The sequence below is a fragment of the Chiloscyllium plagiosum genome, chromosome 32 (genome assembly GCF_004010195.1).
Source record: "Chiloscyllium plagiosum isolate BGI_BamShark_2017 chromosome 32, ASM401019v2, whole genome shotgun sequence".
Taxonomy (NCBI): Eukaryota; Metazoa; Chordata; class Chondrichthyes; order Orectolobiformes; family Hemiscylliidae; genus Chiloscyllium; species Chiloscyllium plagiosum.
In genome coordinates, this window is record NC_057741.1 from 44466565 (window position 1) to 44481007 (window position 14443).

At 41.9% G+C, this 14443-nt stretch overlaps 1 protein-coding gene across 1 annotated transcript in view; it reads left to right on the forward strand.

Annotated features, from left to right (window-relative positions):
• Nucleotides 1–14443, forward strand: part of hacd3 (3-hydroxyacyl-CoA dehydratase 3) — a 37386-nt gene that overhangs the window by 12875 nt on the left and 10068 nt on the right. Inside the window, exons 3-5 of the mRNA XM_043674597.1 lie at nucleotides 1910–1983; nucleotides 3258–3422; nucleotides 8306–8360. Coding sequence (XP_043530532.1) covers nucleotides 1910–1983; nucleotides 3258–3422; nucleotides 8306–8360 — 294 coding nt within the window. The remainder of the gene's footprint in view (nucleotides 1–1909; nucleotides 1984–3257; nucleotides 3423–8305; nucleotides 8361–14443) is intronic.

A 14443-nucleotide genomic window follows, 5' to 3' on the forward strand; every position in this document is an offset into this window, starting at 1 on the left:
TCATCCCTTTGCTAGAATATTCTTCCTCATTTGCACATATTGTTCTTGTGAGTCATGAATAATTTTCTTAAATGTCTATCATTATTCATCAAACATCTTTTTAGCAAAATCATTTCCCAGTCCACGCCAACTAACTTGACTCTCATTCCTGAATAATTACTCTCATCTAAGTTTAACAGCTGTTTCTGACCCAAATTTCTCTCTCTCTCTCTCAAATCTGTACGCAAAATTTTTACCAGGTTAGGCTATCTTTTACCTTGAGGTTTTTTAAACCTACTTGACTACAAATGACCAGATCCAAAATAGAGTTATAAAGTCATAAAGTACAGAAACAGACCCTTCAGTTCAACTTGACTGAGCTGACCAGACATCCCATCCCAATCTGACCTGGTCCAATTTGCCAGCATTTGGCCTATATCCCTCTAAACCCTTCCTGTTCATATACCCTGCCAGATATCTTTTTAAATATTGTAATTGTACCAGCTTCCAACCCTTCTTCTGCCAGCTTGTTCCATGCACGCGCTACCTTATGTGTCTCGTAATTTTATAAACCTCTCTAAGGTCAGCCCTTAGCCTCTGCTCCAGGGAAAATAACCCCAGCCTGTAGACTACTACTGCCAGTCTCATCTTCCCCTTGTTATTTCTTGGCTCCACCCATGTTGATTAGATTAGATGATTAGATTCCCTACAGTATGAAAACTGGCCCTTCGGCACAACATGTCCACACTGACCCTTCGAAGAGTAACCCACCCAGACCCATTCCCCTACCCTGTATTTACCCCTAACACTACGGGCAATTTAGCGTGGCTAATTCACCTGACCTGCACATTTTTGGATTGTGGGAGGAAACTGGAGCACCTGGAGGAAACCCCCACAGACACTGGGAGAATATGCAAACTCCGCACAGACAGTCGCCCGAGGCAGGAATTGAACCTGGGTCCCTGGAGCTGTGAGCCACCATGCCCACCCATGGTGTGTCTTATGATTCAAGATCACATCTTGCTAACGTACATACATACTCCATCTTGTTCTAGCAAAGCTACCCTATAACCTTTCCTTTCTGTCTGTCCTTTCAATAAGACATGTATCCTTGTATATTTACTTCCCAACTTTTTATCTCCTTGTGACTTCTTAATGGCTATAAGATCATACATAATAATCTCTACTTTTACTGTTAATTCATTTATTTTGTTCCAAACACTAAGTGCATATTAGTAAAAAGCCACTTATTTGCAATATGTTTTCCCACTGATCCTGCATGCTGTTGTTTTTCTGCTTGTTTGCTCTGTTTCTTCCTTTCCCACTCTGAATTATTTTTATCTAAATAGTGACGCCGTGATGTTGTCATATTCTTTTGTTTATGGGTCTGTATTTCCTCTTTCCCAAGCATTGCAATTCTCTTCTCTCTCTCTCTTCCCTCCTCGCTAATTAGTTTAAAACGCGCTCTCTGCAGCTCTATTTATTCAGTTCACCAGTACACTGGTCTCTGCACAGTTCAAGTGAATCCTGTCCAACAGAACAGCTGTCATCAGCTTCAGTACTGGTGCTAGTGACTCATACTGAAACCCAACAATCGTTGAGCCATGCATTTAAATTTAATTCCTTGACTTTATTTACATGATGCCAGTTTGCCTGTGTCTCACTCATATATCTGTGGGGGAATTCTTGCCAACACTTTGTCATTTAGCAGAGTCACAATGATCTGTCTCAATGAGCGCTTCGTTTAAGCCCAAGATATATCTTCAAGTGGTGAGTGTGAGAGAGATATAACTTGTTATCAGAGCTCCAAATATATCATCATTCTAGTTTAGTCACTATTACTGATCTTAAGACTGAAATATATAATACCTCAGCTGTGAAAAAGGTGTTGGAAAATATTTTATATCATATTCCAATGTTTTACCTTCAGCCCACGGCCATGGTGCAAAAGGAGCCAATGCATATGAGTTTCATCTTACATTCTTGGCACCAGTGAATCCTGAGGTATGTCACGATAAATTTTGCTCATTTTCACACTTTGGTACTGATTACATTTCAGCAACGTATCAAAAGAAAGTTGACTGTTTTCAATTGATCTTACTGTTACAACAGGGAGACTGTAAATTGAAACTTATTTCCTCCTATTTGTAACCACAAACACATGCCACTGTGTGAATGTAATCAGCTGGGGTTCCAGGGGAATGCATTGCTAAACATTGATCTGTGGAGATTCAGTCCTAGCATGATTATATAGTCGTGATATTAGTGGGTACATTCTCTGAAACTATAGCTTTATTGACAGTTACTATTGTCTACAATGTCTCTGTTTATAGCTAATTTTAATGTGGTTGTTGTAATACAGGAATCAGTCAGTATAAAGATCAAGGTCAGCATTTAGATTAGATTCCCTACAGTGTGGAAACAGGCCCTTCGGCCCAACCAGTCTACACCGACCCTCCGAAGAGGGACCCACCCAGACCCATTTCCCTCTGACTAATGCACCTAACACTATGGGAAACTTAGCATGGCCAATTCACCTGACCTGCACATGTTTGGACTGTGGGAGGAAACCAGAGCACCCGGAGGAAACCCACGTAGCCACTGGGAGAATGCGCAAACTCCACGCAGACAGTCGCCCCGAGACTGGAATTGAACCTGGGACCCTGCTGCTGTGAGGCAGCAGTGCTAACCACTGAACCACTGTGTCGCAAGGATAGTATTAAAATATTTCCAATAATCCGTAGGCCTAATTGGTTCAGTGCTTGTTTTTGTATGTTCATGGATTGTGAGTGTTGCTGGTAAGGCTGACATTTCTAGCACAACCTTAGTTACTGAGGATGTTAAGTCATGATGTAGAACAGAATTATGTAAAAAACAGATTGTGTTGAGATGTCAGACTCGGACCCTTGAAGGAAATTAGTGAACCAGTTTACTCTTTTTTTTTGGTAATAATCTAGATTTTTTGGCAATTTGGTTTTAAAGAACCTCACAAATTAATTACTACTGGATATATAACGGTGACTAATCAGTGTGAAATCTTCAAATGGTGTGATGTTTAGGATGTCCTGTGGTGATTCGGAAACTGCCTTACTCTTGTGATATCTGTAAACAGTTCATAATTTCAGGGACAGATAAATTCTCTATTGCTCTTTTATGTGTTATTTGTATTGTTTTTGTGTAACTGTATGAATTTCAATAAATATATCTCTTGTTTTAACTCAATTAGTGATGTAAGTAACCTTGTTAGGAAATTTATAACAAAATTCATGTGTTCATAGCTACAGCTCAAGGTCACAGAAAGACAGGTAAATATAACAGTGAAGAAAATGGAGAATAGATGGTGGCACAGGCTGACCAAACAAGAGAAGAAACCAATATTCTTGGCTCCTGATTTTGACCGCTGGATGGATGAATCTGATGCTGAAATGGAACTTCAAGCAAAGGTAAATTTTTAGTGTGGAGGCTGTTTTGTATGGTATCACATTAAGGAGTTGCCCTTTTGGTATTTTTGCTTCAGATTCAACCAGTTGGAGAACTTTATCATTCTCTTTCACACCTGATTCTCGTCTGTTGTACAAACCTGATTATGTTATTAACAAATAACTAATAAATTTGTTACGAAGACAGTCACATGAGAACTTGAGGTGGAACTGGCAATAGTCGGGTGCAGTTTGGTGCAATATCAATACAAAGGACAACTTTATTCTGTATCTAAGCCAGATAGTACATCACCCAGGAATTCTGGATGTTAACACTGATAATCAATATTCATAAATAGTTGGAAAAAACATTAAATTCCTTGGTAGTGCCAAATATACAGTGAAAATCTGATTAGATAATGTAGTCAAGGCCATAAGATGCAGGAACCAAAATAAGCCATCCAGCCTATCAAATGTACTCTGCTATTCAATGAGATCAAGGCTGATCTGATAATTCCTTATGCCCATAAACCCTTGTTTCCCTTACTGATGAAAAACGTGTCTATCCCAGCCTTCAAATACTTAAGAACCCAGCTTCTAAAGACCTCTGCAGTGAAGAATTCTACCACCCTCTGACAGGGGAAAAAAAAACTTCTTCATCTCTGTTTTACTTTGAGATTAAGCCCTCTGGGGGAACAACCATTCTATATCCAACCTATCAAGCACTCCTAAGAACCTTTTATATTTCAATCAGTTACCTCTCATTCTCTTAAACTTTACTGAGTACAAGCTCAATTTACTCAACCTTCCCTCATAAGACAATCCCTCCATACCCAAGATCAACCTAGTGAACTGTCTCCGGATTCCCTTCAGTGACAGTATGTGTTTCTTGAGATAAGTGGATCAAAACAGTTCTCTGTATTCCAGCTGCAGTCTGACCAGTGCCTTGTATAATTTCAGTAAGACCTGCCTATTTTTATACTCTTTTCCCTTTTATATCAAAGGCAACATTCCATATATCCTCCCTTAAACTTGGCTGCTAACTTTTTTCTTTGTGATTCATGCACAAGAACCTCAAATCTCTCTGTGCTGCAGCTTTCTGACATGTTCTTCTGATTCAAGATAGAACTGCGTATTGTGTATTAAGTAAATAGTTGCCTTAAGATTTAATATTTACAGAATAGACATGGTAGCCTGTGCAGTGTATACTTGTGTCAGTGTCCTACCAAATGTAATGAACACCAAAGATACTGGAAATATTCAGCAGGTCAGGCAATGTCCATAGACAGAAACAAAGTTAACATTTCAGGTCAAGATGACCATTCGTAGATAAAGACAAATAGTGCTGGAGGAGGTTTTAAGCCTATAGAAGGGGTAAAGGCAGAAAGAACAAAAGCAAAGCTCTATGATAAGGTTGAGGTCAGGTGAAATTATGTTACAAAAGAGTTCTTGATGCTTTGTTTTATGAGTAGCTCTCCTCTTGCCCACCATCTATGGGGAGTCAGGAGTGTGATGGCATACGCCTCACTTGCCTGGACGAGTGCAGGTTCAACAATACTCGAGCATGGTACCATCCAGGACGCAGCCCGTCTGCCTGATTGGTATCACATCCACAAACATTCAGTCCTTTCACTGTCTGTACTCAGTGGTAGCAGTGGGTACCATCTACAAGATATACTGTAGAGGTTTTTCAAGGCTCTTTATACAGAACCTATTCAAATCCACAACTGCTATAATTGGGACAGACCAACCCATAATTTCTGTCAACTCAAAGGACAAAAGATATATGGGAATTACCACCATCTGCGAGTACCCCCCTAAGCCCCTGCCTTGGAAATATATTGCTGAGTCAGATTCCTGGAAGTCCTTTCACAATAGCTCTATGGATCTACCTCCATCAATAATGGATTGTGCTCATCACAACCTTCTTAAGGACAGTTAGGGATCTCCAATACATACAGGCCACATTCTATGAATTAATTTTTAAAAAGTGAAAAAAGCAAAAGAGTAAATGGTAAAGAAATGAATTTTATGTCCAAATAAAATGTGACTATGAATGAAACATGAAGGGAAATAAGAGACCCAGACAACCCAGTAAAACAATAAATGGGGAAAAAACACATACTGAACAAGAATCAAGCGGAGGTTATAATAGAAATTGTTGAACATGGTAGTGAGTTGAAAGATAAGGTGTTTGTCAAGCTTCTGATGGACTTCAGTGGAACACTGAGGCAGGTCTTCAACATTCCTGAAGAAGGGCTAATGCCCGAAACGTCGATTCTCCTGTTCCCTAGATGCTGCCTGACCTGCTGCGCTTTTCCAGCAACACATTTCCATCTCTGATCTCCAGCATCTGCAGACCTCACTTTCTCCTCAGGTCTTGAACAGATAAGGCAGTGGAGAATTACAGTTACAAATCAACGAAAGCTCAGGATAATGCTTGTGGATTGAGTTGGGGGTGTTCTACAGTGCAGTCACCCAGTTTGGGTTTAGGCTCCATCCCAATATGGAGGAGACCAAATCATGAACAGTGACTTAATGTATTGAAAGTTTTTGGTCATAAATTCAATTAAGGGGATTTTTTTTTTTAAAAAGGAACTGCAGAGGTTAGAAATCTGAAAAAAAAATCAAAAATCATAGTTCTAGTGGCATCTATGGAGAGAGACCACAATTAATGTTTCAGATCCAGTGACCCTTCCTCAGAGCTAATGGTGGCTGGAAAAGATATATACTCTGAAGACAGAGAATGAGGTGGAAGGGTGGGAAAGGAGTAAATGAGAGGTAGAGACAGAACAGCAGTTAAGCGAACAAAGGGATATAGATATCACGGAGTTGCTGCAGGTTGTGTACTGTAATGTGTGAAAGAAGAGGAAAGAAAAGTTTTCTTGTTAGAAGGTCAAATGAGCTAAAGAATGAAGTGGAACTGGGGGACAGTGCAGCTCTGAGACATTGAGGTAGTGGATGTAGGTTTGCTCGCTGAACTGGAAGGTTCGTTTTCAGATGTTATGTCACCATACTAGGTAACCTCTTCAATGGGCCTCCGAAAGAAGCACTGGTGGTATAGCCCACTTTCTATTTAATGTTTGAGTTTCCTTGGGTTGGTGATGTCATTTCCTGTGGTGAGATCATTTCCCATGGTGATGTCATTTCCTGCCCTTTTTCTCAGGGGATGGTAAATGGGGTCCAAGTCAATGTTTTTGTTGAAAGGGTTCTGGTTGGAATGCCGTGCTTCTAGGAATTCTCGTGCGTGTTTCTGTTTGGCTTGTCCTAGGATGGATGTGTTGTTCCAGTTGAAGTGGTGTCATTCCTCATCCATTGTAAGGATACTAGTGAGAGTGGGTCGTGTTGTTTTGTGGCTAGTTGATGTTCATGTATCCTAGTGGCTAGTTTTCTGCCTGTTTATCCAATGTAGTGTTACAGTTCTTGAAGTGGTGTTGATAGAGTGAAAGGTTGCAAGTGTGTGTCTGTATGATGGCACATGATATTTAGTGGATCTTGGGATGTGGTGAAAACAGCTGTCTGAGGAACATTGTTTATCATGGAGATATCTGTAATCCTGAGTGGGTTTGAAACATGAAGGATGAAACTTCAGTTGGAATCCACCTGGAGTGAATCTAAGCTGGAGGCAGTCCTTGAGGAGTGTGATGTGGCTGTGAGAGCTACATGTCCTTTCATGTCCTTTACCCACCCCGTTCTCCTGACCCTGTTGTGATTTGGGCTGCCTTCTTCAAAGCCAGCCCATTTTCAGTTACTAATGTTCCCTATTATCAGCATTTCTTTCTCCTCGGTTCACCATTATCTATCCCTTTGTCTGCAGCATATCTGTCACCTTTTCCTAGCTACCATCAGTTTTGAAGAAGGGTCACTGGGCGTGAAATATTAATTCTGGTCTCTCCACAGATGCTGCAAAATCTGCTGAATTTCTCTAGCAATTTCTCCTTTTTGTTAACTTCTCTGGGGAGCAAGGGCAAGAGTTGGCCTTGCATTTTAAAAAAAAGCTTCGCCCACCATTCCAAATTTAATTGTGGTCAATAACATCATATTTCCTTATTCTTTGTTTTCTCTTGCTTTTAAAGAGAAATATCGCTAATCTCAGTGGTTATTCATTTTGGAAGCAAGTTGTGCGAGGAGATAATTAAAAGTAACACTGAAAGTAACACAATGATTTAAATCAATTTGCTCGTACATGCTGTCCTACACCTCTGAGCCAGGTAGGAGTTGAACCCTAAGCTCACCACCCAGAAGGTCCTGAACTGAAATTAAGTAATGACTTCAGCTGATTGAATATTGTTAGGAAGTATATTCAGTGGTCCTGCTATAAGCACAGAAATTCCCAGTACTGAGTTTTTAATAAGTAGTACAGTATTTGATTTCCCCCTCCCTTTTGTAGGTGGTGACTGACTTCAAACAAAATCTTCACCTTTGGCTGCCTTGTTAACTTCTCCAGGTGGTCAATTTTATAGTGTGACTGTGGACATTGAATGTTAATAGGCTATTTGACTGTGGGGTAGGTCAGCACCTTGTGTTTAAGCACACATTATGACCAGCAACAGTAAGGCCCATTGTAACATCCTGTGAGCTTATGGTTGACATTCTCTGACAACATACATCAATCATCAAACCTGGAGCTACCTAGTCTCTGTAGTTTAGCACTACATCTCATTCCAAGTATTTTAAATATTTATATAATCTTTATGCCATGGCACTGATTCTGTTAAATTGCATGAGAACAATTTGTGAGGTTCCTTGAATATCACTTTTTACACTCATTATTTCATAGATATCTCTCCAACTTGTATATTCTCAGCATTTTACTGAATAAACAAGAATTGTGTTGCGTAATAACATGGAGGATTTTCAGGGACTATAACTATAGTAATTATATCCTTTCTGTCCTTCATTGGTAGGAAGAAGAGAGAGAAATTAATAAAATGAGTTTGGAGTCAAGAGTTTGGAAGAACTGTAAGTGCAATACCCTGTCATGATTGTGACTTGCTAAGCTGTTGCAGAATGAATTGTCTGGATTTCACTGTAGATTAGATTAGATTAGATTAGATTACAGTGTGGAAACAGGCCCTTCGGCCCAACAAGTCCACACCGACCCGCCGAAGCGCAACCCACCCATACCCCTTTATTTACCCCTATACCTAACACTACAGGAAATTTAGCATGGCCAATTCACCTCGCCTGCACATCTTTGGACTGTGGGAGGAAACCGGAGCACCCGGAGGAAACCCACGCAGACACGGGGAGAATGTGCAAACTCCACACAGTCACCTGAGGCGGGAATTGAACCCGGGTCTCTGGCGCTGTGAGGCAACAGTGCTAACCACTGTGCCACCGTGCCACCCACGAATGAATAAAATTACAGACCCTGACAAGCTTTATAAATGAGCAACTTGGACATTCTGTGGATATGAAAGAGCTTCACTGTCAGATCCATTATGCAACACAGCACAAACAATTTTATTATTTTCTGTATTTGTTTTCCTGCTGGTGGCAATATCAGTACTAACATGCCACTGTTTTAAATGGGATGGTTGGGCGGGGACTAGAATACTCCACCTGGGGTCTAACCAGTGAATTATAAAGATTTACCTAATTTCCTTATTTTTATATAAATAAAACTAACTTAATTAAACAGTGTTGTTTTGGCGATCCAACAGGTTTGCCTTGCTGAGGTCTGCACTGTAACTCAGGCAAAGTGGTGCTTTTACCTTCCCCCAGCTTAGCCAATTTGAAGAAAATTGATAGTTTAATATTAGTAGAGTTGCTACTTACCTTTTTTAGTAAGGGAAGCTGACTAGAGGCAAAGGACAGAATAAATCACAACAGGCAGACACTTCCCCGCAGCATCGGATGCGCCTGTGGTCATAGCTGTGGTCTCCCCTGAAGTCCCGATGGATTCACCTACCCACCAAGGCCTGACTGTGGAAATAGCGAAACTCCAGGAGACGATTGAGGCATCGATGAAGAGAATCGCGCCAGGCTGCAACTGATCTCTGCCATGCTGCAGAACCACGTGCAGGAGCTGCAGAGTCTCCAGAAGCAACTGGAGGAGGTTGAGTGGCGACTGTGACGTCAGAGACTGCAGTCAAGTTCTCGGTGGGATATATCCAGGCTCTGGAGGAAATAGGTATGGGCCTTAGTAAAACAGGTTGACAACCTTGTGAATCTCGGTTGAAGAAAAACCATCCGGGTGGTCAAGCTGCTGGAGCAAGCGGAAGACGAGCAGCCAGCCGGTTTTCTCAAAGAATGGCTGCCGTGATTTCTGGGCTGGAAGGCCAAGGTGGGAAGGGTATGGACTGAGAGAGCACGCTGGGTCGTGGTGCGCAGGCCCGGTTCAGACCAGCACCCCTGCCAGTCCTAGTGCGATTCCAGTCCTACAGGGACAAACAAAAGATAATGGGCGCCTCCAGGTTGTTGGGAAAGGGTCCACAGGCCCTGGTTTATGAAGGATCAAAGAATGTTTTTTCAGGACTTTTCTGTGGCCGTGATCTGCAAGAGGAAGTCCTTTGATGAGGTGAAGAAGTGATTGAGGGATCTGGATTGTCAGTATTCCATCAGGTACCTGGCAGTGCTCCGTTTTAATCTTGAAGGGTCCGTGCATGTATTTGCCTCCTCAGAAAAAGCAAAGAACCTTTGGACACTTAGAAATAGACTGGATGGTCCAAAGAGCATGAACAATAATTGTTCGCTTTTCTTTTCCATTTTTTTCTCTACCTATTGTACATCTTCTTTTTCTTAATTATTCTATTACAGAAAGTGTTGTTGGTTTTTGTTTTAACAGTGATAATGGAGGTCAGTGTAGAGTTGGGGATGGGTGAAGTGCCCACTTTTAATTTCTTTGTCCATAATATTTACTTTTGTTGTTTATCTTTCACATGAGTTTGGGGTGCGGCTCAGGCTAGAAGGAACTATGGAGGTGTATGTGGGTCGTGTAAGCAGCCCTGTGGCCGGGGGGGGGGAGGGGAAGAGTCTCCCATTAAATGTTTTTTAATCTTGTAATTGGTTTGTTGGTTTTGAGTAGAGGTAGGTTTTTTAGATTTTGAGTCTTCATTTATTTACGCTTGGCTCGTTGTGAGTAGGGTTCTTCCTCTCGGGGGTTCAAGAATTGTTTAGAGGATATGGCTAAGTGTCTCCTCAAATGGTGCACCTGGAATATTAAGGGGAGTCACTCATCAGTCAAGAGAAAAAAAATACTTCCAAGGCTCAGGAAGGAGAGGGTTGGTATTGTCCTGTTGCAAGAAATCCATCTTGATGATAAGGAGCACCTAAAGTAACAGCAGGGTGGATTTGATTGGGTGTTTTTTTTTGCCCTTTAACACTAAGAGCCATACCTGTTCAGAAGAGTCTCCCATTTAAGTTATTAGATCAAGTTAAAGATGAATATGGGCAGTTTGTAATTCTTAAAACTTTAATACATGGTGAAGAGTGTGGCGTCCTAAACGTTTACTGTCACCGGGCACAGCCCCTCAGATTCCTGACTGATGCACTTGCTAAGTTGATTGCCCTTGGAACTTGACACACTATCATAGGGGAAGATTTTAATCACTTCAAGGACCTCACAGTGGATAGAATGACCAAAGGTCCCCCAAAAACCTCTCCGCAATCCAAGCAATTGGTTGACTTGTGCGTTGAATTACGGCTGGTGGACGTTTGGAGATGTCTGCACCCTACAGGGAGGGATTTCACCTTTTCCTCTAATCCACACAAGTATCATACTGGGTGGACGTTTTTCCAGCACCCTCGGTTTTTTTTTGGATTAAGTAATGTCCTGTAAAATTGGAAACATAGCCATTTCTGATCATGCGGCAGTGTATTTGGAACTTGAGATTAAGGGCAAGGCAACATTCATATTCTCAAGGACAGTAAGTTTGTTGAGTACTTCTCAAGTGAGTTGAAAGCGTTCTTAGTGATCAAATCGAGTACTGCTAGTAACCCGTCTATACACTTGGAGACTGCTAAGGCCTACACTAGGGGATAGTTATCTCGTATTCGGCTAGCCAGAAGGGAGAGCAGCAGTGGTTTGAAGGCAGCTGAGACAGTGTATTTTGATAGGCCATCAGTGATTAAATTGCAGCGAGTCACACTCTGGGTTGCTTTGAACTCCATGCTCACTCAGACAGCAAAGAGAGAGCTTTCTTTTGCAAAACAAAGGCTATTTGAGCATGGCGATTGGCCAGGCAAATATCTGGCATATCTTGCCCTCCAATCCATTATATCAGTTAGAGAAGGCACTGGGATTCTTGTGTGACTCTATAAAGGATCAATGCGGCATTTTGGAATTGTTACTCTGAACTGTATTGGTCGGAATGCTGCGAGGATCGGTGGGCTAAGATGGAGTTCTTTTTTGAAGAACCTGGATCTTCCAGGTTTGACCTTGGAACAAGCATCCCTTCTTAACGCCCCAGTGACAGTGCCAGAGATACAGGAGGCAGTAAGACAGCTCCAGAGAGGGAAGGGAAGGCGCCCGGCCTGACGGTCTCTCGAGTTAATTCTATAAAGAATTTATAAATATCCTGTCAGGGCCAATGCCGGACATGTACAACTATTCATTCAGTCACAACTGCCTCCTGCCTGAGAGAGGCAGAAGAACATTACAGCGCAGTACAGGCCCTTCGGTCCTCTGTTGCGCCAACCTGTGGAACCCGGAAGACGCTGGAGGACTGTGCTTTGTTTAGGTCCACTTTGCTGTTAAATTCAGAAGATGTTGTCTTAATATTGTTAGAGAGGATCAGACATGTTTTATAAAGGGCTGAAGGACCTCCAAAATATTAGAAGATTACTGAATATGGTCCAAGTGTGTCAGCAGTGATTGGTTCAAGGTTTGGTGATCTGTTTAGGTACAGAAAAGCATTCTATCAGGTGGAGTGGCCATATCTTTTTTATACTCTGGGACGGTTTGATCTAGATGAGGTCTTTATCAGATGGGTGGAGATCCTGTATCGGAACCCTCTGGCTGCAGTTCTCCCCAGTAGTGTAAGATCCAGTAATTTCAGTCTTGGTAGGAGTTGTTGGCAAGGTTGTCCCCTTTCACCACTACTGTTTATGTTGGTGATTGAACTGCTGGCAGAGGCTATCCGTGAGGACCCAAACATAGCTGTCCCGGAAGTGGGATCAAGGGCACATAAGGTTATGTTTTATGCAGATGATGTTCTCCATTTCTTGTCAAACCTGGCAGTTTCTGTACCCCATTTAATACAATGTAATAATTTATTTGGCTCTTTTTTTGGGATATAAGATCAATTATGCAAATCAGAGGCTATGCCTGTTGGTGGTCTTAAGGGAATGCTGATATTAAAGGTGAATTATAATTCCCCTTTAAATGGTTGCAGGGGGGTTTACTTCACTTAAGTATTTTTGTTACTCCCACCTTTGATCAATTATTTAAGGTAACTTTGCTCATTTGCTCGACAAGATTAGACAAGATCTTCAAAGCTGGGAGCCCTTCCAATCTTTTGGTTAGGTCAAATAGCCCTTATCAAAATGAATGTCCTTCCTCGTCTGTTATATCCCATGCAAATGCTCCCTCTGATGTTTCCTAGACAAACATTGCAGACACTCACTGATTGGTTTATTTCTTTTGTACGGTGTCACCTCATGGCGGTCCCACATTAAGGTTGCCAAATTGCAGGTACCCCAAGGGTTCGGGGGGGGAGTAGACTTCCTGGATATTAAGAGATACTAACTAAGCTCCTTCTGTCCTTGTGAGGACCCGAGATCAATATGGTTGGATATCAAGGCCTCCAGGCAAAATGCCTCTTTATTAGTCTGTTTATGGATAAGATGAGGACAGTTATGGAATACTGTCAGAATCCAATCATTATTAATATAGTCAAAGCATGGAGAGCAATGCGACAGAGTGATGGTAGTTTATCTAAAACCTCCTTTCTTACCCCTATAGTTGGTATGCTGGGATTTCAGCCAGGGATGATGGACCCTGGATTCAAACTGTGGGCAACTAGGGGAGTCTTCTGTTTGGGGACCTTTTTGAGAGGGGGCGGTCATGATGTCCTTCGACCCAAAGAGCTGCAAGGATGGATTGTCCAGCAGAGATCTTTTCTCATTGCTTTCAGGTTAGGGAAATCATCAAAAAAAGACTTTGCTTTTAACCAAGCCCTATAGATCTGACACAGAGAGGAGAATGCTTCATGCCACAAGCACTCTCTTGATTAGTACTCTCTACCACCTACTGGAGGGCAGTGCCTCAAACAACATTGAGCGACGATGTGAGGTGGGAGCAAGAGTTGGGAGTGGAGATCCCCTCAGACATGGGAGGACATTTGGGAGAACGCAAGAAAGATCTCAATCTGAAACAGAACACATGCCATGCAGTTGAAGGTTCTTCGTGGAGTTCATTTGGCCCCAGATGGTCTTGCAAAATTCAAAAGTGGAGCATCTCCAATGTGCCCAAGTGCAAAATAAGCACAGGTGCTGTCACTCATGGTCTGTGGTCGTGCCACAAGCTTCACAGGTACTGGAGCACTTTGGCAGGAGTAATAGAGAGGGTCTTGGGGACCGAAGCGATGATACACCTGGTCTCTCTTCTCTTGGACTTGCCAAATTTATCTTCCTTAGGCGTACCTGGGAAAAAGCTATTTAACATTCTCACTTACTGTGCGAGGAACAATATTTTGAGTTGGGTGTATGAGAACCCTCCAGGCCTGTTGGGGGGGTGTAAGTTAATTGTGGAACACACCCCTTTGGATTTCCTCACAAACATGGTGCACCATAAAATGGAACTTTTTGAAGACATGGCAGCCCTTTTAGAATTATCTGGACGCAGACGTGTCTGCCATTTTAATTAGTGCATTTGTTTAGCCGTGATTAGGATTAATGAACCTTGTGTCCTGGGATGGAGAATCCTGAATAAATACGGCTGTAACAATTAATGCTCCTTAAGGTTGGGAGCTTCGTTGTGGTTGAGCTGAGTGGCATTATTTATTGATTTGTAGTGAGTGTAGTTTTGATTTGTTTTGTAGATAGGGTAGTAGTTAGCTGATTGTAATTGTTGTTACACTATAATTTTAAATTGTTATATT